This window comes from Pygocentrus nattereri, chromosome 8 (genome assembly GCF_015220715.1).
Source record: "Pygocentrus nattereri isolate fPygNat1 chromosome 8, fPygNat1.pri, whole genome shotgun sequence".
NCBI classification, from domain to species: domain Eukaryota; kingdom Metazoa; phylum Chordata; class Actinopteri; order Characiformes; family Serrasalmidae; genus Pygocentrus; species Pygocentrus nattereri.
The window spans coordinates 45,536,800-45,559,718 of NC_051218.1; the positions used below are offsets into that span (position 1 = coordinate 45,536,800).

The 22,919-nt window shown below is 42.4% G+C and overlaps 1 protein-coding gene across 7 annotated transcripts in view; it reads left to right on the forward strand.

Moving 5' to 3' along the window:
• Positions 1 to 22,919, forward strand: part of atrx (ATRX chromatin remodeler) — a 62,589-nt gene that overhangs the window by 31,847 nt on the left and 7,823 nt on the right. For all 7 annotated transcript variants that reach the window (XM_017718801.2, XM_017718802.2, XM_017718805.2 and 4 more), the window contains 10 exons: positions 318 to 435; positions 4,232 to 4,362; positions 6,935 to 7,029; positions 7,120 to 7,259; positions 8,486 to 8,636; positions 8,768 to 8,868; positions 10,761 to 10,869; positions 12,848 to 13,025; positions 13,574 to 13,765; positions 21,379 to 21,528. In XM_017718801.2, the coding sequence (XP_017574290.1) occupies positions 318 to 435; positions 4,232 to 4,362; positions 6,935 to 7,029; positions 7,120 to 7,259; positions 8,486 to 8,636; positions 8,768 to 8,868; positions 10,761 to 10,869; positions 12,848 to 13,025; positions 13,574 to 13,765; positions 21,379 to 21,528 (1,365 nt within the window). The remainder of the gene's footprint in view (positions 1 to 317; positions 436 to 4,231; positions 4,363 to 6,934; positions 7,030 to 7,119; positions 7,260 to 8,485; positions 8,637 to 8,767; positions 8,869 to 10,760; positions 10,870 to 12,847; positions 13,026 to 13,573; positions 13,766 to 21,378; positions 21,529 to 22,919) is intronic.

The following is a 22,919-nucleotide window of genomic DNA, read 5'->3' on the forward strand; positions in this document are numbered from 1 at the left end:
TAGCAGCAACAGTATTAATTTATGTGTGCATACTCTTCAGTAATTGAGTGTGAGTAATGGTGTCTGAACCAACAGCTGGTTATTTGTCTCTCTGATTTGTTGACCCTACTAAACGTGCATCTGTGCTTTTCCATGTTGTTTATTCCAAATAATGTTATTTTGTCTTGAGCTTGCATGATTGCAGCCAAATTCCACATTTGCTTCAGATTGAATACTGTTACTCTATTCTGCTTTGAGGCCTTGTGTATGCCCTGCACCCCCCCCCCCCCCCTTCCTCGTTTTCAATGTTAAAAACTTATTTTTGTGTTCCCTTACAGAGGAGAGACTACACTGCCTTGACCAAATTCCTGCCCCCTAAACACGAGTACGTCTTGGCGATACGGATGACTCCTGTCCAGTGCAAACTCTACAGATACTATCTGGAGCACTTTACAGGTGAAGGTCTTTCTTTCAAACTGGATTACAGTGGGATGCGTTTCCGTTGTCATTCCCTAAATATTGGCTCACGTTATGTTGGCAAGCAAACCTCATCAGCTTATAAGGTTGTATAGTAGCTTTGCCCAAGGGCTTTTTAAGAGACACTGATACCCAAAGCTTAAAGCCCAAATTAGGATTTTGGAGATGACAGCCTGAAGTTTTCAGCCACTAAAGAGAAGCACCCCCCCCTTTCACCCTGGCACACTGTTGAAATAAGTGGTTTAGTCATGTTATGGCTTAGATGGCGCTTGTTCTAAAGCGGATCTGCAGCTGGGAGATTGAGTGGCAGCTGGCGTAGAGCCACAGGCCTATCTGAGCAAATTCCCACGTCCTTTTTCTAATGAAGAGCTTTGGGAGATTTTTCCAGTTGGAGTCTCATTAGGCCAGCTTTCCACTGAGCCTGCTACGCTACTGAGGCTGGGTGCCGGCCCACAGGTCGCTGTGCACGCTCGGAGAAGACCACTGGTCAGGCTCGATGTCCCTACCCCCAGGAAGTTTGACCTGGGGTTTTATGGAAAAGCTTGCTTTGACTGGAGGTCCATGCTTTGACTACATTTCCTTTTTCAGTAGAGAGAAAAACGGGAAATATCTTCGTGTCAGTATGGATTAAGCATGTGTCATTTTGAGTCTTTTATGGCTCTGTAACATTGGCCAAGACTATCTCTCTTCAGGGTATTATCTCGGTATTTGTATAAATATTCTGAAAATGTTCAGTTTGAGGGAGGTAGACGCTTGTACACAAACAAATTATTACTTGCTCAGTTAAAGGTAGGTATGCAACCCCTGGGGGAGGATTTGCGTGCATAGTCAAGGAACGGTGGTAGAACAGACAGAAACCTTGGTCAAAACATTTTTTTATGATGAGGTGAGGCCCAAAACCACAAAGTCACATTTCCATAAAAGCCTCGACTCTTAACCTGACCTGTGTGCTCAGAAGGGTCATAAAACACTTCTGAGGTGAACCTGCGACGAATGAGGGCTGTTATTTAACGGACGTGGTTTACCATGTATGGAAGATGGCCTGGAGGTGTTAGCTTTGTGGAGATGTAAAATTCATGTATCCAGACTTTTTAGCAGTTGTTTAAGAAGCTAATTCCATGGAATTTATTAGCTGGTGTGGCTGGGTGAATGCAGGTCTGCACGACGGAACTGGGAATAATCTTAACCACTGTTTTTATTTAATTCCTTTGGTCATTTTATTCAGCAGTGGTTGCATTTTTCTGATTTAAGTAATTTAACATAACGTTCTGTTGTATTAGACAATTACATTTGTACATTACAAATTACATTTGTCTGATTACATTTGTAATCAGAAGTATGAGAGCTTTCTAGACATGCCTGATTTAAGGAATAAGATCCAGGATAGTAGCTTGTATATCCTTTTGAATTATCAGGCTGTTGTTTTGTTGACTTCTGTAATGTTTGTCGTGATTTTGATTTAATGAAAATTGTAGTCTGTCGCTAACGGAAACGTATTGCTTCCAATCTTGTAACATTATTGAGGAAGTACAGGAATGTGATGGGAGCTCTTTACCAACTCCTCATGGAGCCTGATTCTCATCATCTCATGTTAAATTCATAATAAATGCAGCTGTTGATGGTTACACAGAAATTGCTGCTAGCTATCCAGCACACTACAAGAAATCGTTAACTGCATGAACAGTAAACAAGCCGTATCACTTGCTTGGCTAACTTTTTAATTGGAAATTTGATGTACACTCAGACAGACAAGGGTACATAAGAAGACCAAAAACAATCCCACAGAAGAAGCAGTAATGGATAAACATTTTCATCATGCAGTTTATCAGAAGTTGATATATTTTATGATGTAATACAGAGGCAGGCAAAGATTTTGTGTGTGTGTGTGTGTGTGTTTGTGTGTTATATCTCACTATTGTAAGAAAACCTTATGACAACTCCAAAGTGTTAAACCCCGGGGAAGGCCAGAGTTTCTCCCACAGTCATCACTTTCTATGCACATCCAGTCATTCTGCACACAGGCTGGTGACAGCAAAGCACTGATGTAACAGTAAGGCAAGTTTGATTCAGAGCTACCTTACATATTTGCTTTGCTGGGCTACCGCTGCACGATGATGGACTCGTGATCGTTTAGCTCAGTAATTAAATCACAAGTCTTCATTCGGTTCAAGAACAGAAGTGTTTTGTTGTATTTTATTATTAATATTCAATAGAAACAGCCTTTTATCTCCTATTGCATGTTGTAAACGTATTCGCTGCTGTCGGAAGAAAACCTCACATCTCCAAAATGGTCATTTTACAGGAGAAAGAAAAACCTGCTTTGCTTTTAATGCAAGTCAATGGAACCAGACGGTTTTTCCAAGTCGCACAGTGTGAAGGACAACAGGCATTTTCAAATCATGCCAAAAGTTGAAAAACAATAATGGAGATGCTGGTTTTCTGCTGACAACAGCGATATCTATACATGTTTTTAAGCAATAGAACCTGAGAGGGAGTGTGTTATCTTGAAGTTGCATCATGACTGTGTTATTGGTGATAACTCCCTCCTCGAGTGCTCTACTGCTTTAATACAGCAGGTAAATAAATACAGTAAGAAATGAATAAACTGGCCATGAACGCGGCGTTTAATATGTTTTAATGTTCAGTTCCTTCCTCCTAATTATAGCTCCTTAACGAGCAGCTCGTTGCTATGTCACAGTAACGAGCTCCGCCCACTCGCTGCTCAGCCGGCAGTTCGTTCTCCAGCTCCTTACACTAAATTCACAAACTGTCGTCTCCACTGAGCAGCTTTTCAGTCGGCAGCTGTGACAGAAGAACAGCTGAACAACCTGGAATCAGCCAGAAATGAACCCAACACCATTCGCCAAACTAAACGGGCTGGAAGAAGCTTTACAGACCGGCTGGCCAACTGACCAAACTGAGCTGAACCTGATATTGGGTCAGTTTTACGGCTCAGTCTGATTTGGTCCGACTTTGAAGATCAGACACGTCTGGCGAATGGTGTTGGGTTCATTTCTGGCTGATTCCAGGTTGTTCAGCTGCTGTTCTGTCACAGCTGCCGACTGAAAAGCTGCTCAGTGGTGACGACAGTTTGGGAATTTAGTGTCGTCTCATCTTCAGAGTCTGACCAGATCAGCCGTCAGTCAAATGTGATCTTCAGAGTGTCCGTTTTCTGTTTGTGGGAAAGTAAGAAGTAAAAACGTTCAAATGGCTCGAGTGTCTCCTACAGCCGTCAAAGCCATCGTTTAGCCCAGTGTCTCTTAGATGCTCTGCCCGTTCAGAAAACGCTAAGCACTTCAAATATTGTTCAAATCAAAACAGTCGAGGATTTCTTTGACGAGAAGAAAGTTTTTGCCCGAGTTATCTAGCAAAATGTTACTTGGATGAAACTTTTAGGCTTTTTTTTTTTTTGCTGTGCTGGGAAGAAACCGTAACTAATGTCAAGCTTGCTTTGTAATTGTCTGCATGATGATTAAAACCCAAGTTCTAGTAAAATGTGTAATGACTGGCGTCTGCGGGGTCTGTATTGTACATAATGTACACTGAGACATAATTTAGCGAATGGCTGCCCATCCCTAATACGGGTTGATGGTCTCGCAGCCCATAATCACTGTCATCTTTAGAAGTCGACCTTCGTCTGATTAAAATTGCTCCATTCGCAGTTAAGTTGCTCTCGAGGCTCTTGTTAGTTTGCTCAGGCCTGTTGTGTGCAGTCATAACTGTGGTATGGTGTGGGAGAGGCTACACAGGCACTAAACCGGTTCTTTCCAAGCAGGTGTCGGCTCTGCATTGGAGGGGGGAAGAAGCCGTGCGGGGACGAAGCTCTTCCAGGATTTCCAGATGCTCAGCAGAATCTGGACCCATCCTTGGTGTCTCCAGCTGGACTATATCAGTAAGGAAAACAAGGTAAAGGCATAAAGACATGCAACTGGTGAGCTACAGACCTCTTTCCGTTTACACATCTTCTAAGCCGCTTCTCCTTATGGGATTTTGTTCAACCGCGCTTAAGATAAATCCCGGGGAAGGCCAGAGTTTCTCCCACAGTCATCACTTTCTATGCACATCCAGTCATTCTGCACACAGGCTGGTAACAGCAAAGCACTGATGTAACAGTAAGGCAAGTTTGATTCAGAGCTACCTTACATATTTGCTTTGCTGGGCTACCGCTGCACGATGATGGACTCGTGATCGTTTAGCTCAGTAATTAAATCACAAGTCTTCATTCAGTTCAAGAACAGAAGTGTTTTGTTGTATTTTATTATTAATATTCAATAGAAACAGCCTTTTATCTCCTATTGCATGTTGTAAACGTATTCGCTGCTGTCGGAAGAAAACCTCACATCTCCAAAATGGTCATTTTACAGGAGAAAGAAAAACCTGCTTTACTTTTAGTGCAAGTCAATGGAACCAGACGGTCTTTCCAAGTGATTTTGGGCCATTTATTCTGGTCCAGTCATCATGAAATTTACACACAAAGTAAAGGGCAACAGGCATTTTCAAATTAGTTCAAAAACTGAAAAACAACAGAAATGGAGATACATGGTTTTCCTCCGTCAACAGCGTTCTGTTCCTTCAATTGGGAAAATTATGTCACCAAGATTGCAGGGCTTAAAAAGATGCTTAAATTATTAGGCACCGCTCCAAAATTCAGTATAAACATTTACAGTTAAAGATTAAATTAAACTTTTCCCTTATGATTTCTCTATTTTCTTTTATCTTGTTTCATAGTCACTCTGCATCTGTAAAACAGCTCGTTAAAAAAGCTTTATATTATATTTTTATATTAAACTGATTAATTAAATTAAAGATTAATTTAAAATCTTTAATTTAGATTAATTAAACTCATTTCTACCTTTTATTTTCTACCTTTTACATTTTAACAGTATCATCAACTCTATCAAACTGCTTCCTCGTGAGTCCACACTTGCTGACTAATCTTTCATTAATTTATTAATAATTTTGTTTATTAGGCAGCACATAACACAAAGGTAGGTGCTTTAATGGCTGCGTAATTAAAAAGTTTGCCAAAGTAAAGCCAAATATCATTTTATTACTGATTTAGTTCCACAGGGTCACAGTCAGCCAGCCAGTTTACAGAATCCTCGGTTTTAACCAGAGTGTCACTGCAGTCCCCGTCACTGCTGTTGGACCGTATTCATACAACACCAGTGTTTGGAATGAAGCTCTCCTTTTTGCATATGTGATAGGAGATGTTAGGATTATTTAGCTTTGGGTTGGAAGAATTACATTTTCTTTTCCCCCAAAAAAATATATCCATCTGAATTCTCACTCCAAATGGAGAGCGACCTAATTTTGAAAGGGTTCAGTGTGGCGTTTTTCAGTATTGATGACATGAGTTTTGGCCGATACCTATGCAGTTTTTTTTTTCCTGCTCAAGCTACTCAACACTTTACCTCCCCACATGAAGAAATAACCTCCAACAGCAGCCAACATGACTAAATGTACTCTATTTCGGGCTAGATTGGTTTCAGGATTGGATCAAATTAACTTTTTTTTTTTTTCCACTCGGATGTCCAGTCCAGCCTTTTCTGATGATGGCCTGATAACGGTACCCATTAATATGCCATTCCTACTTTAAATGCGTGAATCTTTGATTTAAGGGCGCAACTGTTTCATTTAAAAAAAAGGAAAGGGAAAACATTTGTGTTGAAATTTAAAAACTGTCTTCAGTGTGCTCCTTGATCTCTGCTGAGGGTCTCATTTGGTTTCTTTCATGGAAAGATCACAGTCAGTGATCAAAACTAGGCATCTGTGTGCGTCCCGTCAAACTAAAGCTGGCGCGGTGGCATGCACACCGCCTCAAATGACTGGGTTTTTGTTCCTGAACACCCTTAAGTTGTAGGGGCTGCGGTTGGTGCAGCAGGCAGCCGCCCGAGCCACACCAGTCTGTGTAGTATTGGTCCTGAAAATGTTTTTGTTGTCGCAGTTAAATGTTGACTTTAAAGGTTGCCTATAGACGGTATTGGACACTATTAAGTAAATATACCACAGTGTATTCATGGAAGATGAATGCCTGCAGATAAAAGTCCTTTACATTGAACATTGTAATACCCCCTCGCTAAATGTTGGAAATGTAGAAGGGTAGGGCTGTGTGTGTGTGTGTGTGTGTGTGTGTGTGGTGGTGATTTATTTATTGTTGATTGTGTATTTTGTTGTTTTCTGGTCTTTTTTAAAGCGTCCTTGAGTTTCAGAAAGGCTCTATACAAATTAAACTTAATACATTATGTTCACGTTTTTTCCAAGAACTGAAAGTCTGTCATGATTAAATGCACCAGTCTTACTTAGTGTTTTCTAAGTAAATAATTTTCAGTAACATCATTTTTTTTTTTTTTTTTTGCAGTCCTACTTTTAATTTAATTTATTTATTATTTATTTATTATTATTATTTATTTATTTATTTTTTTTTTATGGTGAATGAATATTTTTAAAACTCTGAAGTATTGTTTGTTGCCAACAGGGTTACTTTGATGAAGATAGTATGGAAGAATTCATTGCGTCCGAAACGGAGGAGTCTTCTATGAGTCTGACTTCCGAGGATGAGAAGCCCAAAAAGTCAGCAAGTCTCATATTTTCAGCTCACTTCGCATGAACACCTTGTCCTCTGCGTTCTTAACATTGTGATGTTCCTCAAATCCCATGCAGGAAGAAGAAAAGGGGACGAGGTAAAAGTCAGAGTTCCGACAAGTCTGACAGTGACGACGTGGAGGTGATTAAGGAGTGGAACACCAGCTCCAGGGGAGGAAACCCAGAAGGCCGGAATAGGGCTGAGCCCGTTGAGGAGGGTGGGTTTGATTTTTACCTGCAGCGTCTGGGGGTCTTGGGTTATTTTAAGCAGTTATGTGATGATACTGTAATGTTTCCGGTATCAGCATGTCCCCCTAGTGTTTTAGAGCATTTTAATACATGAAATTTCAGTTCATTTGGGCAAAAACGAAAGCCGTTTTTCTCAGCTTAGGTACGCTCCAAAAAGCAGAGTGGAGTGAAGTGATTTTCGTTGGTGGACAGAGGATTTGTGTACTTTATGGTACACATACAGCTGTGCTCAAACGTTGCTTATAAGTTCTTAAAACATTAACATGTTAAAAGTATTCATGAATCAAATCTGGACCTCCAAATCAAAATAATGTGTGTCGTTACATCCGTAGTTCTCCTGCCAGAGCGCCTTTCACACAGTCGGCAGTAACCACTGTTCTTCACCGTTAGTGTTTGAGCCAAAGGAACGTTTAAAAAAATAAATAACATAAGTAAATGTGAAAACAAATCTGCTGAAATGAGCTTCTTCCTCAAACGCGCCCAAATTCAATCCAGTGGGAAAATGTGGTGACACTTTATTTTGAGTGGTCCTTTTACATGAAACAAGCGCTCAGTGGACTCTGTAACATATCAAAAACGTATAGTTTCTGTCCAAAGAAAACAGGCATCTCCAAAATAATAGCTTTACAGGAGAGAGCAAAAGCACTCTAATCTTTCAGTGGAAGTAAATGTGAACAGATTTTATTCCAGGTGATTTAATAGCATTTCTGTAGGTCCATTAACCATGAAATTTTCACACAGTGTTAAGGGCAGCTGGTGTGTTGAAGTGATGTATAAAAAAAAATAGACAAAAATGGAGATAAATCGTTTTCTTAAGGACCGTGACAATATTAGGATTAGGTTTTGGGTTGGGATTAAGGCCAGGGTTGGGATTAGGTAGGTTTTGTGTAATGGAAGTACCATATCTAATGCATGTAAGTAAGGTATGAACAGAACATCTACAAGATATTTACTTCAGTCTATTCAGATGTTTCACTACCACTACTCCACTGATATTATGTTGTTGATGTTGTTGTTGTTGTTGTTGTTGTTGTTGTTGTTGTTGTTGTTCATCAGGTAAGGGTTTATTTAATCATCTAGAAAGGACCACTCAAAGTGTCACTGTAAATGTTCTTAGAGTTCATTCACAGATTCTGTTCCCTTATGTTCAGTCTCTCTTTTCCTCACGTTCTGTGTTCTTGTATCTTTCCGGTAGTTCGTCCCAGCAACTCGGGCCCAGGCAGCCCGTCTCCTGACTGGTACAAGGAGTTTGTGAGTGAAGCAGACTCTGAGGTCCTGGAACACTCTGGAAAGATAGTTCTCCTGTTTGAAATCTTGCGCATGGCTGAAGAAGTGGAAGATAAAGTGTGAGTTCACCTTGATTTGATATTTAGGACTTTAAGCCAACTAGTCCAAGAAAAGTAATTGTGCTCTTCAGCTTGGCTTCTCCGTAGTTATGATCGTTATATGAAACTTTACTGTTGTGCATTGTGTTCAGTTTGGTGTTCAGTCAGTCTCTGATTTCACTGGACCTCATCGAGGATTTCCTAGAGTTAGCAGGCAGAGCCAAAGAAGAGGGGAAAATCTCTCCATACAAAGGTAGGCCATTGATTCTGCTCAGGTAGGGTTCATAGCTTCCCCTTGGTTTTGTGAATGTTTTTACACCGATCAGGCGTAACGTTCTGACCACCTCCTTGTTTCTACTCGCATTGTCCACTTTATCAGCTCCACTTACTGTATAGCTGCACTCTGTAGTTCTACAGTTACAGACTGTAGTCCATCTGTTTCTCTGATACTCTGTTACCCTGTTCTTCAGTGGTCAGGACCCCCATGGACCCTCACAGAGCAGGTACTGTTTGGGTGGTGGGTCATTCTCAGCGCTGCAGTAAGACTGATGTGGTGGTGGTGGTGCGTTAGTGTGTGTTGTGCTGGTCTGAGTGGATCAGACACAGCAGTGCTGCTGGAGTTTTAAACACCTCAGTGTCGCTGCTGGACTGAGAATCGTCCACCAACCAAAAACATCCAGCCAACAGCGTCCTGTGACCACTGATAAAGGTGTGCAGCAGCAGATGAGCTGTTGTCTCTGACTTTACATCTACAAGGTAGGAGTGTCTAACAGAGCGGACAGTGAGTGGACAACTCCATGTCAGGGTCCATGGGGGTCCTGACCACTGAAGAACAGGGTAACAGAGTATCAGAGAAACAGATGGACTACAGTCTGTAACTGTAGAACTACAGAGTGCAGCTGTACAGTAAGTGGAGCTGATAAGATGGACAGTGAGCGTAGAAACGAGGATCATAATGCTACGGCTGATCAGTGTATACAATGACTTCTCCTTTGTCTCAGATAACTATAAATTTCATGCTGAAATCTTGCTGGATATTTATAACTTGGCTGGTTTCTTCACCACAGAAACATAGCAGAGTTCCTGGGTGTCTATGATTCATCTTTATGTGACGTGGGAGATACCAAAGAATCATTGCGCAGCATGTATTTTTATGCTCAGTAAACCTCTCTGTGGGTCTTTCAGTAGCAAGAACCATGAACGCCTCGCACGAATGACTGTTTATGCAGTCGACGCTCTGTTAGAACTGCTGCTTATGCAGTTTCCTAAACTTACATCGCACAAAAGGTGTCCGGTTAAACCTGCCATGTCTTTAATGGGACATTCTCGTTGGCACACTGCTGCCTTGCCAAGCTGCTTGGCAGTGAGCTGTGTGCTATGTGTATCCCATTGTGTGTTTATGGGGAATATGTGGTTAGATTAGTACTTTAATGTGCCCTAAATGAAACATTCACAGTAGAAAAAAAAATTATTGGTCATGTCCCGGAACGCTGGTCAAATGCACATCATCTCTCGTACCTCGTAGCCTCTTGCGTTTGATGGCCGCGAGTTAAAAGGAGCCTGGCGAAATTTAGAAGCACATCTTATACTTACGTGCACATCTGACACAGATCTAAGTTAAAAGCTCTCTCACACACCCCCCCTACACACATAGACACAGAGCCTCTGGCATAAGGTCATGTTCCTAATTAAACTTCAGCAGCTGTTTTTGCTTTCATTTTGAAAATGATTAGACCTTGACTTTTTTTTTTTTTTGCTTTTTTTATTCCATGAAAAATGTTTGCTTAAGGCTTTGCAATTTGTAATGAAAAGATCACAGAGGAGTAATTGGAAACATACTGAAATGTTAGTTATGAACACACACACACAGGGTGGAAGGAGGCAACAGCATTAAGCTGAACACAAGTACCCTCCACTCAGCCACCTATCTGTGTGCATACTTTCCCTAAGCACATGAACACAGCTGGCCCAACTGGGATTATCACGCTCCTCCCAACACAACTGGTTGTGTTATGACTGGCGTGTGCTTTCTGTGAGAAACTCTACGAATAAACAGCCCAAGTGGCCGAGTTGTTGTTTTATGTGAGATGCTTATATAAAGCAGTGACTCTGACCAGCAGTAATGATGTTCTTCTTTTCTTGAAGGTGAGGGCAAATGGTTCAGAAACATCGACTACTACCGCCTGGATGGCTCCACTAATGCCATGACCAGGAAGAAATGGGCTGAAGAGTTCAATGACACCAGCAACGTTCGGTAAACAGTGTCTCATCTGCACGTCATCTACAAACATCTCATTTGATCTTTAGCTAGTTTTCTGTTTGCAAGTGCATCATAGGGATGCCAGTCATTGTGATCGTCCCAAGCCGTGAGTGCGATGATTGATTTATTTCAGGATTGATGCATTTAGCCACTGCATACCTGATTTAATGCTGTTGATTCACCTGTAGACATTTTAGATGATGCACTTGCCAAAGCAACATATTAGCCACGTTTACATGCAGCGTAATAATCTGTTAATAATCAGACTAATAGCTCAACCGGTCGGTATATATTATATATATACGTGCGTGCGTGCGTGCGTGTGTGTGTGTATACAAGTCAACTCAGAATAGTCTGACATCATTCGGAATGCAATTTCTGTCCAATACTGTCCGATTAAAAACACAAACGCTGCTCACTCAAGTGAGGCTCGTTGTCGTGGTAATGTCTACGCTAAGCGGTTCTCTACACTAAGCGGTTCTCTACGCTAAGCGGTTCTCTACGCATGCGCGTCATTTTGGTTCTGATTACTTGTAGCGAGCATGTAAAACTGATTTTTCCATCAGATTGTTGAGTAGAGTGACAAACACCTCAGTCTTAGTCTATAATCGGAATGTATTCAGTCAGATTGGAGAATTTTTGCATGTAAGCACAGAGATGAGCATCACTGTTGGAACAAAACTTCGTATCTCCACAATGGTACCTATTATAGGGGGGTGTGTGGAGGGGGGGTTCTTAGCTTTCCATATAAGTTAACCTGAGAACTTAATTCCAGGTAATTTTGTGCCATTTCTATTGTTACATCCATCATGCAGTTTCCACGTAACGTAATTTGAACATGTCCGCTGCTCTTTATGCCCAAAAACGAGGCAAAATAGAAATTTTATTTGAAGGTTTTATTCATATAAAGTATTTTCCAGGAACAGTCCTACTACACAAGCTTAGGTGTCTGCAACACGCAGCTCTTTTACCGCCCTGTTGCAGCTCCACAGCAGAATTAGATTTGTAGGTAAAAATTAAATTATCGTCCTTTGCAGTTCTAACACATTTTTACCAATGAACGGTCTTATACACTGGAGCTAATGTGGCCTATATCTGCTAATTCGCTCTTTCATTGACTCTTAGACTGCTGGGCACACAGCAGCGTAGAAAACAGTCTTGCCTAGCTAGTAGCTAACAAAGAGGTAAAAGAGATTTGACTATGGATTTAACATTGATCATTTGGAGATGGAATTACATATTTGCTTTTATAATCACTTCAGATGGTTTCCTGATGCGTTTAATGTGCCACGAAAAACTGTCAAACACTAAAGTCACCTGGCTGGAGTCAGTTTCTCATTGGCTGTTTTTGAATTTTCCCGTTCCACTTTAAATGGTGACCACCATTTAAGGTGGAAAGGAATCATTTGAATGAGAAGCTGGCGAATGGGAAGGGACTTCAGAAAAAAAATGCAAACGTTGAAAGATATTTACATAAAAACTGTTCTACTTTTGCAGAAAAGTTTCCTGCCAGAGATCCGAGAAAAGCAGAGCAGAGAAAATTCTGCGTTTATATTTATATTAGCCTACACTAGTACATTAGCACCTACTAAGACATATTTACAGCCAAGATGGTAAAGTAGACGTAAAATGCTGTAGTTTTGATTTGTTAAAAGGACAAAATAGGTCTTCTTTTATTTGGGATGTGACCCATGAATCTTTTGAATGATTATCAACTTTTTTTTAAATGAAATGAGCTTTGTTACAGTGGTGTATCAGTTCCCATAGCCGTCTGAAATCATGAGACGCCATCAACTAATATGTTTTAATCACTTGGGGGTGGTGAGGGTGCTAAACTACCCTGTAGGTGACTCTCTGTATTTGGATTGATAACCAGTGCAGTAGATCTTCTGAGAGAGGAGTCATACTGACGCAGTGAAAGTCATTTACTTGCCCCATGCACCATAATCACAACCCTTCCTGTTTCCTGCAGGGGTCGTCTGTTCCTCATCTCCACAAGAGCTGGATCTCTGGGAATCAACCTGGTGGCAGCAAACAGGGTCATTATCTTTGATGCCTCGTGGAACCCATCCTATGACATTCAGAGCATTTTCAGGGTGTACCGCTTTGGCCAGGTGAAGACGGTGTTTGTCTACAGATTTTTGGCTCAGGTGAGGAATGCAGCACAACAATTTTCCTTGGTGTTCTTCAGCTGTGAATCATCTATGGACACATTTTTGGATGCCTTGTACTTAACCTCTTTAAAGTGGCATGCTTTAAAAGATCTCAGCAAGGCATTGCTGCGCTGTTGCAGCGCCATGGGAGAATTAGGTTTGTATGTAAAAATAAAATGTATGGTGAATAAATGGTCTTGAACACTGGAGTTAATGTAGAACTGCTGCTGATTCACTCTTTGAACCTGTGGATTGGCGCTTAGACTGCTGGGCACAGAGCAACATTCATAGCATTTGCAGGGTGTACCACTTTGGCCAGGTGACAGGTGTTGGTGTATAGGTTTTTGGCTCGGGTGAGGAATGTACTACTGTACTACTGTATGCTTTAAAATAAATCAGCAAGGCATTCTCTGTGCTGGTTCTTTGTAATTACTCGGTCGGAAGTTGAGTCACAGATACTTTCTCTGAGGTGCAGCTGCGTTTGAGAACCCTTGCTGCAGATTTCTGGATCTTCATACCTTAACGGTGTCTCTTTTTTTCCATAGGGAACCATGGAGGAGAAGATTTATGACCGGCAGGTGACCAAACAGTCCTTGTCTTTCCGAGTAGTGGACCAACAGCAGATCGAGCGTCACTTCACCATGAACGAACTGACTGAACTCTACACCTTTGAGCCAGACCAGCTGGATGACCCCTCGGAGAAGAAAAGCAAGAGGGCCACACCCATGTTGCCCAAGGTAAGTTGCAATATTTAGGAATTTCCTATGCGCGCTGCCAACAACATTGTGTGCTCAGGATGCTGGAGATCTAGCACCTGCAATCATTTGAACATGTATCTTTTTCTTATTATCAAGTCACATAAGTTGAATGCTCCATAACCTGTGTTGTGGGTACATGCTTCCTTTGAACTTTACAGGGGCTGATAAACTGTGTTTACTCATGTGGCTTGGTTCCAAAGCATTTATTGTGCTTTGAGGGCTGGGGGTAACAGGGAGGGGCGACACAAAGCAGCTCCATCTTTATTTTTTTCCCTGCTAGTGCTTGGCACAGGTGCGCTGTCACAGGAGAGAGCTCCTGGAGTTTTTACAAGGACCCACTGGCCTCAGATGGGGTGTCCAGCCGCAGACAACAGCCAGCAGCTGCACAGAGATGCCTCTGTTTACTCTTATTTACCCAAAAGCGTTTATATTGCAGAACTGACGGTGCTGGAAGCTCTAATTGGAGGCAAAGGAAACCAGTGCAGATCCACCAAAATGTGTCCAGCTTCACAGAAATGTTTAACCTCTTATGCTCATAGGTGTATTTCAGTTTTTCCATCTGAATTTACATGCCCAGGTTATTCAGTAACTGCTGTCTGCTTGCAGTTTACTGCTGAAAGCCAAAAATCTTGGACGCTCTTTTTGGAATTGTTTTAAAAATAATTTTTACAGAGCAGATCACTGAAGAGACGCCACCTAAGATCCCATTTCTAGTCCAGATTTCTTTCAGTAGAAAAAGCGTTTTATTGTAAAGTTTTTAAGCATTATATTTACCCGTCCTTTTGACTGGAAAGAAGACAGTAACAGCTCTCATATGACACCCACCTTTTGAATGAAGCTTATGAAGTTTAAAAGTTATGGAGTGAAAATTATGGCTGGGTACGTTTTGGATCCACCGGTGGTTCCACAGAGTTAATGCAGCTGCCCACTGAAACCACTACCTAGTTGTTGCAGTTATGAAAGTTTCTAGAGCTCTCGGTTGCTGTCACCTTTGACCTCTCTGTTCTGCCACCAGTGATTTGTGTACAACCCTTTTATTAAAAATTACAATCATAAAATAAACTGGAGCCCAGCCTCTCCAGAGATTACCACATTTGGCCATATGTGTGCCAGAATGCACCAAGTCAGCTGTTATGGATGGAATCTGCCGTCTGCAGTAGTATGATGAGTCAGTCATCCCTCAAAGCCTTTAGTCATATCTCTATTTCTCACTGTGCCCCAGCCAAGTTTATGGAACAGAGGAAATATTTTTAAACTTGGCAGACTCATCTTTCTTCTCCTTACCCTGGGTCATATGGGCTTGTGGATGTCTGTGTTCTACAACTTCATGAGCTATAGAGAGAGTTTTGTGAAGGTGGACATTGAATTGAGTATATTCAGGGGTACAGGTTGATGCCCTTACTCCCCCACCTTCACTGCCCTTGGTGTTTCTGGGAAGTCTTGTCATCCCCTCCTTCTAGTACGCACATCCTCCCCAGCCAGCCCTCTACCTCTGAATTTGTGGCCTGGAGCAGCTCTGGCCTCCCTTCCCCTCACCCAAACAAGCCTACCATCATGAAGGCCATCTGTTAAAGCTGATTCACCGCTTTGTCTCTGAAGTTTTCAAAGGAGCGCTGTAAAACTTCTCTTTCCCTCTTCTCTTTTTTCAACCTGATGAATGGTCATTATTCAGAACCCCTTTAGGATGTCCTTGTGCTCTTCAGAGAAACTAATTGGAGACAAAGGAAGCTAGCGAACTTCCACCTTAATGACAAAGAAGAGCGCCGAGGCCCAGACGAGAGCCACCCAGCTTGGGGTCCAGACCGGCCTCAGGCCGTGCGGAGGCCCTTTATGGACAAGGGCTCCAGGGCTGAGCTGAGTGACAGGGTGGGGCGGGGATTTGCCCGTCCTCCCGGTGCTTCATTGGTGGGAAAGTAGTAATTTGCTACTGTTCTAAATTCCCGGGCGACTTGGGGCTCACTGAGCACAGGAACAGGCTTCGCTGAAGATAATTAGGTGCAGAAACCCACCTTAATAAGCCTCCCCAGATGTTTCCTAACTATGGTCCACCCCCTACCCCCTATTTTTATTTTTAATTTTAGTTCCAACCTGGATGAAAGGCATGTAAAGTGTGCTTGTTAGAGCTTCTCACCTCAAAGGCTTTCCAGATGATGGCATAGAAGACCGGGGCCAGAGTTATGAAAGTTAAATTGTCTTGAATGTCTTTTTTTTTTTTTTAACATCATTCTTAAGCGAAAACTTTTTTCTTAACCTTACAACAGATTCGCACTTGTCTTAGACTGTGAGAGTTGAGCCTCTAAAATGATCAGAGTTCTGATATCCGACAGTTATCATAATTTCCAGTGATTTTTTTTTTTTTCTTGTTTATTCCTCCATCACCTAGTTTTTGTTTGCTATTTCTTTAAATGCTTGGTTTGATGGTCCTTCCCTGGGCTAGAGCAGCTTCATGGGCTCTGATGGCAGGCTGACATCTGGCGCTGTGCCGGTTGTGAAGTGCTCCGTTTGACGGAGGTTGTTTATAATGGGGCAGTAAGGTCATGTGTATAATCTGCATGCAGCTGTAGAGTCAGTTTTGACTGGCTAAGGTTAGGTATTACAAATATCTCAAGCCCTCACATTCCACCACCGGTACTCCTGCCCTAGACCCATTGGTTGCTATGGTTTGTGCACCTGCATGTCAAAAGCAAACCTGGTGAAATCTGCCTCTTTAGGTGGGTGGGGTGGGGGGTGGGGGTGTCTCACATATCGATCACAACGTTTTAAGTTGTTCTTGTGTCAAGTAGTTTTTCCTGGACGCCAGTGTCGTGAGGTGTGGTGTGTGTGTGTGTGTGTTTTTTTTTTTTTTTTTTTTTTGCTTAGACAAAAACAATTACCTCTTAATTAGGACTGATGTTTATATAAGGTACCAAAAAGATTGTGGGCTTTTTCATGTTTGTTTTTTTTTTAATTATTATTATTATTATTAATACAACTGGGACTCCCTGGTGTTTCATATGCACAGGCAAACCTGCCTTTGCCGTAATCACCTCAGTCCTACTGTTTCACGGCCCCTCTTGCTCCTTCATGCTTCTACTTTATTTCATTACTCCACCCTGCTAAAGAGCAAACTGCTGAGATTTATAGTGCCTGTAATGAAAGAAATGAAACCGAGTGAGTGAACATGGCTGTGCTTTTTGATGCAGAGTGGTGTGATCAGAAACCTCAGGAGGCAGGAAATGGGGCAGAAATACCTGTAAATGTACTTATTTGAAGTAAATATTAAACGATATGCTTGAAAGCCAAGTGTTGCTAGAGTGCTGGTACTTTGCTGAGGTTGCATTTTAAGCACCGTCAGAGTTCATTTGTGATCTCATCTCAAGTGTGATTGCTTTGCCTGCCAAGTCATAAATATATGCAGCCTGAACAAGTCTTTCTGGCGGATTTATTCGAGTTTTTGTTTCAGCAGTGATGAGGGGGCCACATCATTCTGTTTAATTTAAGAGCCCTGGCTCTGCTGTTTGTCCTATGCTGTCTTTTATACAACAGTTAGTTCTGGCCATGCAAGCTGATTGGTTGAGAAGCGTTCTGATAGCGTTTTTTCACAAACACTATCACTCTGCTGAGACAGCGTTGCTAAGCAACAACTTTGAAAGCTGTAGCAGACGCTCAAGCCATTTGAACGTTTTTACTTCTTACTTTGCCACAAACAGAAAACGGACACTGATAAGACCACGTTTGACCGACAGCCGATTTGGTCCGACTCTGAAGACGAGACGACACTAAATTCCCAAACTGTCGTCGCCACTGAGCAGCTTTTCAGTCGGCAGCTGTGACAGAAGAACAGCTGAACAACCTGCAATCAGCCAGAAATGAACCCAACACCATTCGCCAAACTAAACGGGCTGTAAGAAGCTTTACAGACCGGCTGGAACAAAACAACATTAATACTGATCTGGACAAACTGACCCAACTGAGCTGAACCTGATATTGGCTCAGTTTTACGGCTCAGTCTGATTTGGTCCGACTCTGAAGATCAGACACGTCTGGCGAATGGTGTTGGGTTCATTTCTGGCTGATTCCAGGTTGTTCAGCTGTTCTTCTGTCACAGCTGCCGACTGAAAAGCTGCTCAGTGGTGACCACAGTCTGGGAATTTAGTCTAAGGAGCTGGAGAACGACCTGTCGGCTGAGCGGCGAGTGGGCGGAGCTCGTTACTCTGACGTAGCACCGAGCTGCTCGTTAAGGAGCTCTAATTAGGAGGAAGGAACTGAACATTAAAACATATTAAAGCCGCGTTCACGGCCAGTTTATTCATTTCTTACTGTATTTATTTAACTGCTGTATTAAAGCAGTAGAGCACTCGAGGAGGGAGTTATCACCAATAACATCACGGCTGTGATTTGGTCGCAGACGCTAGCCGAATGCACGATAACACACTCCCTCTCGTGTTCTGTTGCTTGATACTATGCTGTCTATTCTATTAAACCCATTTTAAACACTGTTTAATATGAAGAATCTGTCAAAAATAAAGAAAAAGGTTCTGTAGTAACAGTGGCTCTTTTAAACAGTGTTATTGCTGCTTCCACCAAGTCTAGAATCTATATTGTCTATAATGTTATATGACGCGAATAGATGCAGTTCTGGGCTGCTGACTTTTAGCACAAACCTACGAGGCTCGTCACAATAGCTGTGCAAAGGACATGGCATGAATGAATGCAAAAGCATGAAGGAAACTGCCCAGTTTGTGCCCTTGTAAGCTCTGGTTCTAAACCACGAGTGGTTCAGCTTTCCTTAAAAAAAACCTGTCTAATTGAAACAGAATACAGGTTCATTGCAGTGTGAAGAAAAGGGCAGTACAACTCCGTAATAGCTAGAATTATGTTTCTCTTTTTTGAGTAAGCTTTGGAAGATTGAGTGTGCTCTGGCTTGAAAAGGTTGCCGTCTACACTTTTTGGCATGGAACATGTAGGAAGACCATGTCTGGAAGGAGCCATCAGATATTTCAGGAAGCTTTGCCTTCACCGAAGCGTTTAAGACGGCCTGAAATTTGCCAAGGAATATTAGGCTGACTCAAAGAGCTCAGTGTTTAAGTTCAGTGTGCTGCATTATCATCAGGGAGACCGTTCACCTGGGACCATCCTCAGCCCTGGATTTCACTGCCTTAAGTACCTCGAAACCATGATCAAAAGCCAAAAATTTTCCCTCCCTCCCCCCCCTTTGGGAGTTCCTGTGGGACCTCCTTCATTTCCCTCAGACCCCCTTGTCCAGAAGAAAGAAAAAAAACTTTCTTTCAAGTTTTTGCCCACCCTGCCTCCCCCCACTTTTTTCTAAAATGATTGCATTTCTCTTAAGCCATCGTTATACAATACGAGAGCTCACGGTTCGAGCAGCATGACAATACAGACGTTCTGGTTGGAATCATTAGTGGCTCTGCCTGAGGTGCACATGTTGGGCAGGTTGCGAAGACAGACTGGACCACCCGGGGAGCTCCAACCTAGAGATTAATCAGGAATCCCAGCATTCTCTGCTCCCCCGGACAGCGCTGCTGTCATTTGACCACCCCCTGGCTCTGTGACCCATTTACCGGCTCAGCGTTGCATTGGACAGTGTTCAGCAAAGCCAGCGCCCAGGGTTTCTGCTCCGCCTGTGGGATAGAAATTATAGCAGGCAGTGTTTGAAATGTGTTCTGTGGAGATGTAAGCAACAGCTTAATCATCAAATTGCCTTTACTCTCTCACACCCCCCCCATCCACACACCCCCAACCAAACCCCCACCCCATCCTTTTACTTTTTCAAAGGGGAAAATCTTCCTTTTCTGTGAACACTGAATAATGTAAATAATGGACTCTGTTTCTTCAGGACATCTGAGCAATATCTCTCTCAGCCTTGGTGGTGGAACGAGGATGGGGCTGCCTCAGACGGCAGTGTTGGGCCATGTTTTAATTAGCAGCTTGGGCTCGACTGGATGCGCAGCCATGACTTTTTGGCCGTGGAGGAGATGGGCCGGGCCTGCCGTGATTGTACTTGCTTTTGCCACATGTTTTTATTTTCCAGCCATCAAGCCCACTTAGCCAAATTTCTTGATGCAGAGGGATCTGTAGCCCTGCAGTCCATTACTCTCCTCTGGCGTAATGCGGAAAGCATGGCAGTGTTATTCTTACCTGTCTGTGCCACGTTATCTTTTATGTTTTATATTTCTATAAATAGACAAAGATCTGGTTTATTCTCGGTTCCCTTTTCGGCCGAGGATCTCGTTTCACCGGTTGATTTTCTGTTTATTTGAGCGTTTTCCATAGAAATCTTGCAATCAACCTGTAATTTTCAAACACTGTTTTCCTTTCTACCTCTGATGGCGTGTGTGATTAATTTGGTAGCAGTCAAGTCTTTGTCACTACTCGATAAGAGGCTGAGTGATCGGGCAGTTGCTGCGCAGACTTAGGGTAAGACAGTGCGGCGGTGTTGTTTCCAGATAGCGAGGGTCCATTTAATGCAAAGCAAAGGCACGACAAAGAAAAGCAAACATTTGCAGCAGAGGGTAATTTAAACCATGTTTGTGTGAAAGGCCTGGCTGAGAATTCAGTTTTACTCAGGTATTGTTTTCAATAACAGTGTTGTCTTGGAAACCCGAGTTTCGTGAAAGGCAAGAATTCATTTTAAACATGTCCACTTCTGAGTGTTCGTCTGTCGGCTGTGTAGTGTTCAAGCTCTGTGCCGCAAACCAGCTGCTAAATTGCTATTTGTCATTTCTCATTGGATTAAGGGTTTGCACCCCCCCCCCCCCCTCCTTTGCCCCTTGCCCCTCCACCCAATTGGACTTTTTGATTCTTTTTAAATAAACCATTATTGTATAAGAGCCTCTTCTTTCATTCCTAAATGTGTACTAGTGATTATTCTCGGTATACTTAGGCCCAGTCCCATTTTCTTATTTTTACCCCTTCCGCTTGTTTTTAAGTGTCACCCTCCCCCCCTAGACACTAAGTTTAAGGGCTATCACTGCAGGGCTTTCGTTAAATTTAGGGCATCATATGCCTTCAAAGGGGGCAACTTAACTGCTGCTCCGTTTCCACCTTAAATTGAGCAGCAGTTAAGTTGTGGCACCACCATTCAAGGTGGAACTGAGATTTACTGTTTGGGTACGGTTGTTTTGAAGAAAAGGGCCTTAATGCACTGAAACAACATTAAACTAAGAGAATGCGATCGTTATTGTAATTATGAATGATAAAAATATTCACGTTTGTGTGTTTCTTTGGTCTTTTGCACTCCATCTGGTCAGTTTCTCTTTTTTTTTTTCTTTTTTCTTTTTTTTTTTTTCTCATAACACTGGAGTCTGAAAAACCTCTGTTTGGAGGGTCATGTAGCTCTAACACTTCGCCCCACCCCTCTCAGCAAGAATCGAGACACCCTACCCCTAGACGAGAAAGCCCTACCCCTTTGTTTTGCGCAAAGTGGTTGGGGCGATGGGGTGAAATGGGATTGGGCCTCAACCTAAACTAATCAAGAGTAATAGCGGGAAGCGATTTTTGTCTGAGGAGCATGTTGGCTCATCTAGATTTAGGTATGTGTGCACATGTACGCGTGCGATCCAAGTGCTGACCCATCTGCTCTTTTCCAACAGGACCCTGTTCTGGCTGAGCTGCTTCACAGCTTTAAAGACCAGATTGTGGGTTACCATGAGCACGATTCTCTGCTGGACCACAAAGAGGAGGAGGCTTTGAGCGAGGAGGAACGCAAGGCAGCCTGGGCCGAGTATGAAGCAGAGAAAAAGGTATTTCTTTAGCTTTAGCACCGTTTAGCAAGTATATGCTTTTCACTAATGCATCTTTAACCCTTGTGTGGTGTTCAGGTCTGTGGGACCCATTTTCAGTGTTTATGAAAAGAGAAAATTTGCTCATTTTCTGTGAAGAACATATAAAATAACTCATTTTCAGGGCCTTCACTCTTCCCCCCCCCCCCCACACATTTATATTACACATGTGGTGCTGGACTGAACCCTTGGGGAGTGAAAGTGTGGAGGTGCTGTCCTTCACTCTGTTCTCCTCCTACATGGCCTGCTGTTTGTGTGTGTGTGAGAGAGGGTGGACAATATGGACAGGCTGCTGACTGGCTACAGCTGCTAAAGTAGAACCCTATGCTGCACACTTGATATTTTAAATATCTGGTATTTTTACATAAATTATTATGTCTATATTGATTTAAAAAAACAATAATATGGAGGGTCACCAGACCACTGAGTTAACAAGCACACCAACACCACACAAGGGATAAGTAAAGTTGTTCGTAATACTATGCAAAATCCCAAAAAGGTTAAAGTTTGAGCTAAACATGAACATCTCAGTAACGTTTATCTACACGGATCTACAGTATCAATGCAAATTCTTTTCTCATTAAAATCTTTTGCCACACTGAATAATACATTTGTGAAGTGATCTGCTATAAAAATCTAATAAATGCTTAAAATTCTACTGAAGAAAATTGTTAAACGTGTTTTAAAAGCAGCAAAAGTAGCTCATTGATCCTGTGTAGTATCTTGCAAAACGACTGCTGTCATGTACTGATGGGTGAAGTATTGGCTGAGTATGAGACAGAATGGCCATCAGTACCTTTGTAGTTATTAACTTCTCTCACAGAAGCCCCTTTGTTTCCTCCTCACACTCCAACTGTGCAGCTTTAATAGCAGTAGCTTCACCTTCCTTACCGAATCTGCCTCACGATTTCTTATCAAGGCTCCGGTGTGAGAAACGCCGTCTGACTGGCGCCTTAAAGTTGACGTTTTGTAAAATTGGCTGGTAAAAAGCGCAGCACATTTTACAAATCCAACAGCTCATTTCACCTCTTCGTTTCATTTTCGAGCCGCGGAGATATTCTGAGCCAGCTGGTCTGAAACTTGTCTTTGTGCTGCTGCTTCACCTCGCTAACGTTACTGTAACGTGAATGAGGATCCGAAGGATTAATATTGTTAACGCTGACAATGCCAGCACTGCTGTTTGCGCCCTTTCGGGTTTTGGTGTTTTTTCTGAGCAGGTTCCACTTCAGATGATGTAGATTTACGGTTTTGTCAGTGGTCCATGTTTGCAGGCCTTCCCGTTCACATCATTGAAACCTGACTGTAGACGTTGGCGAGAACCGAGGGCACTCGTAGGCTCGTAAATAGAGGGA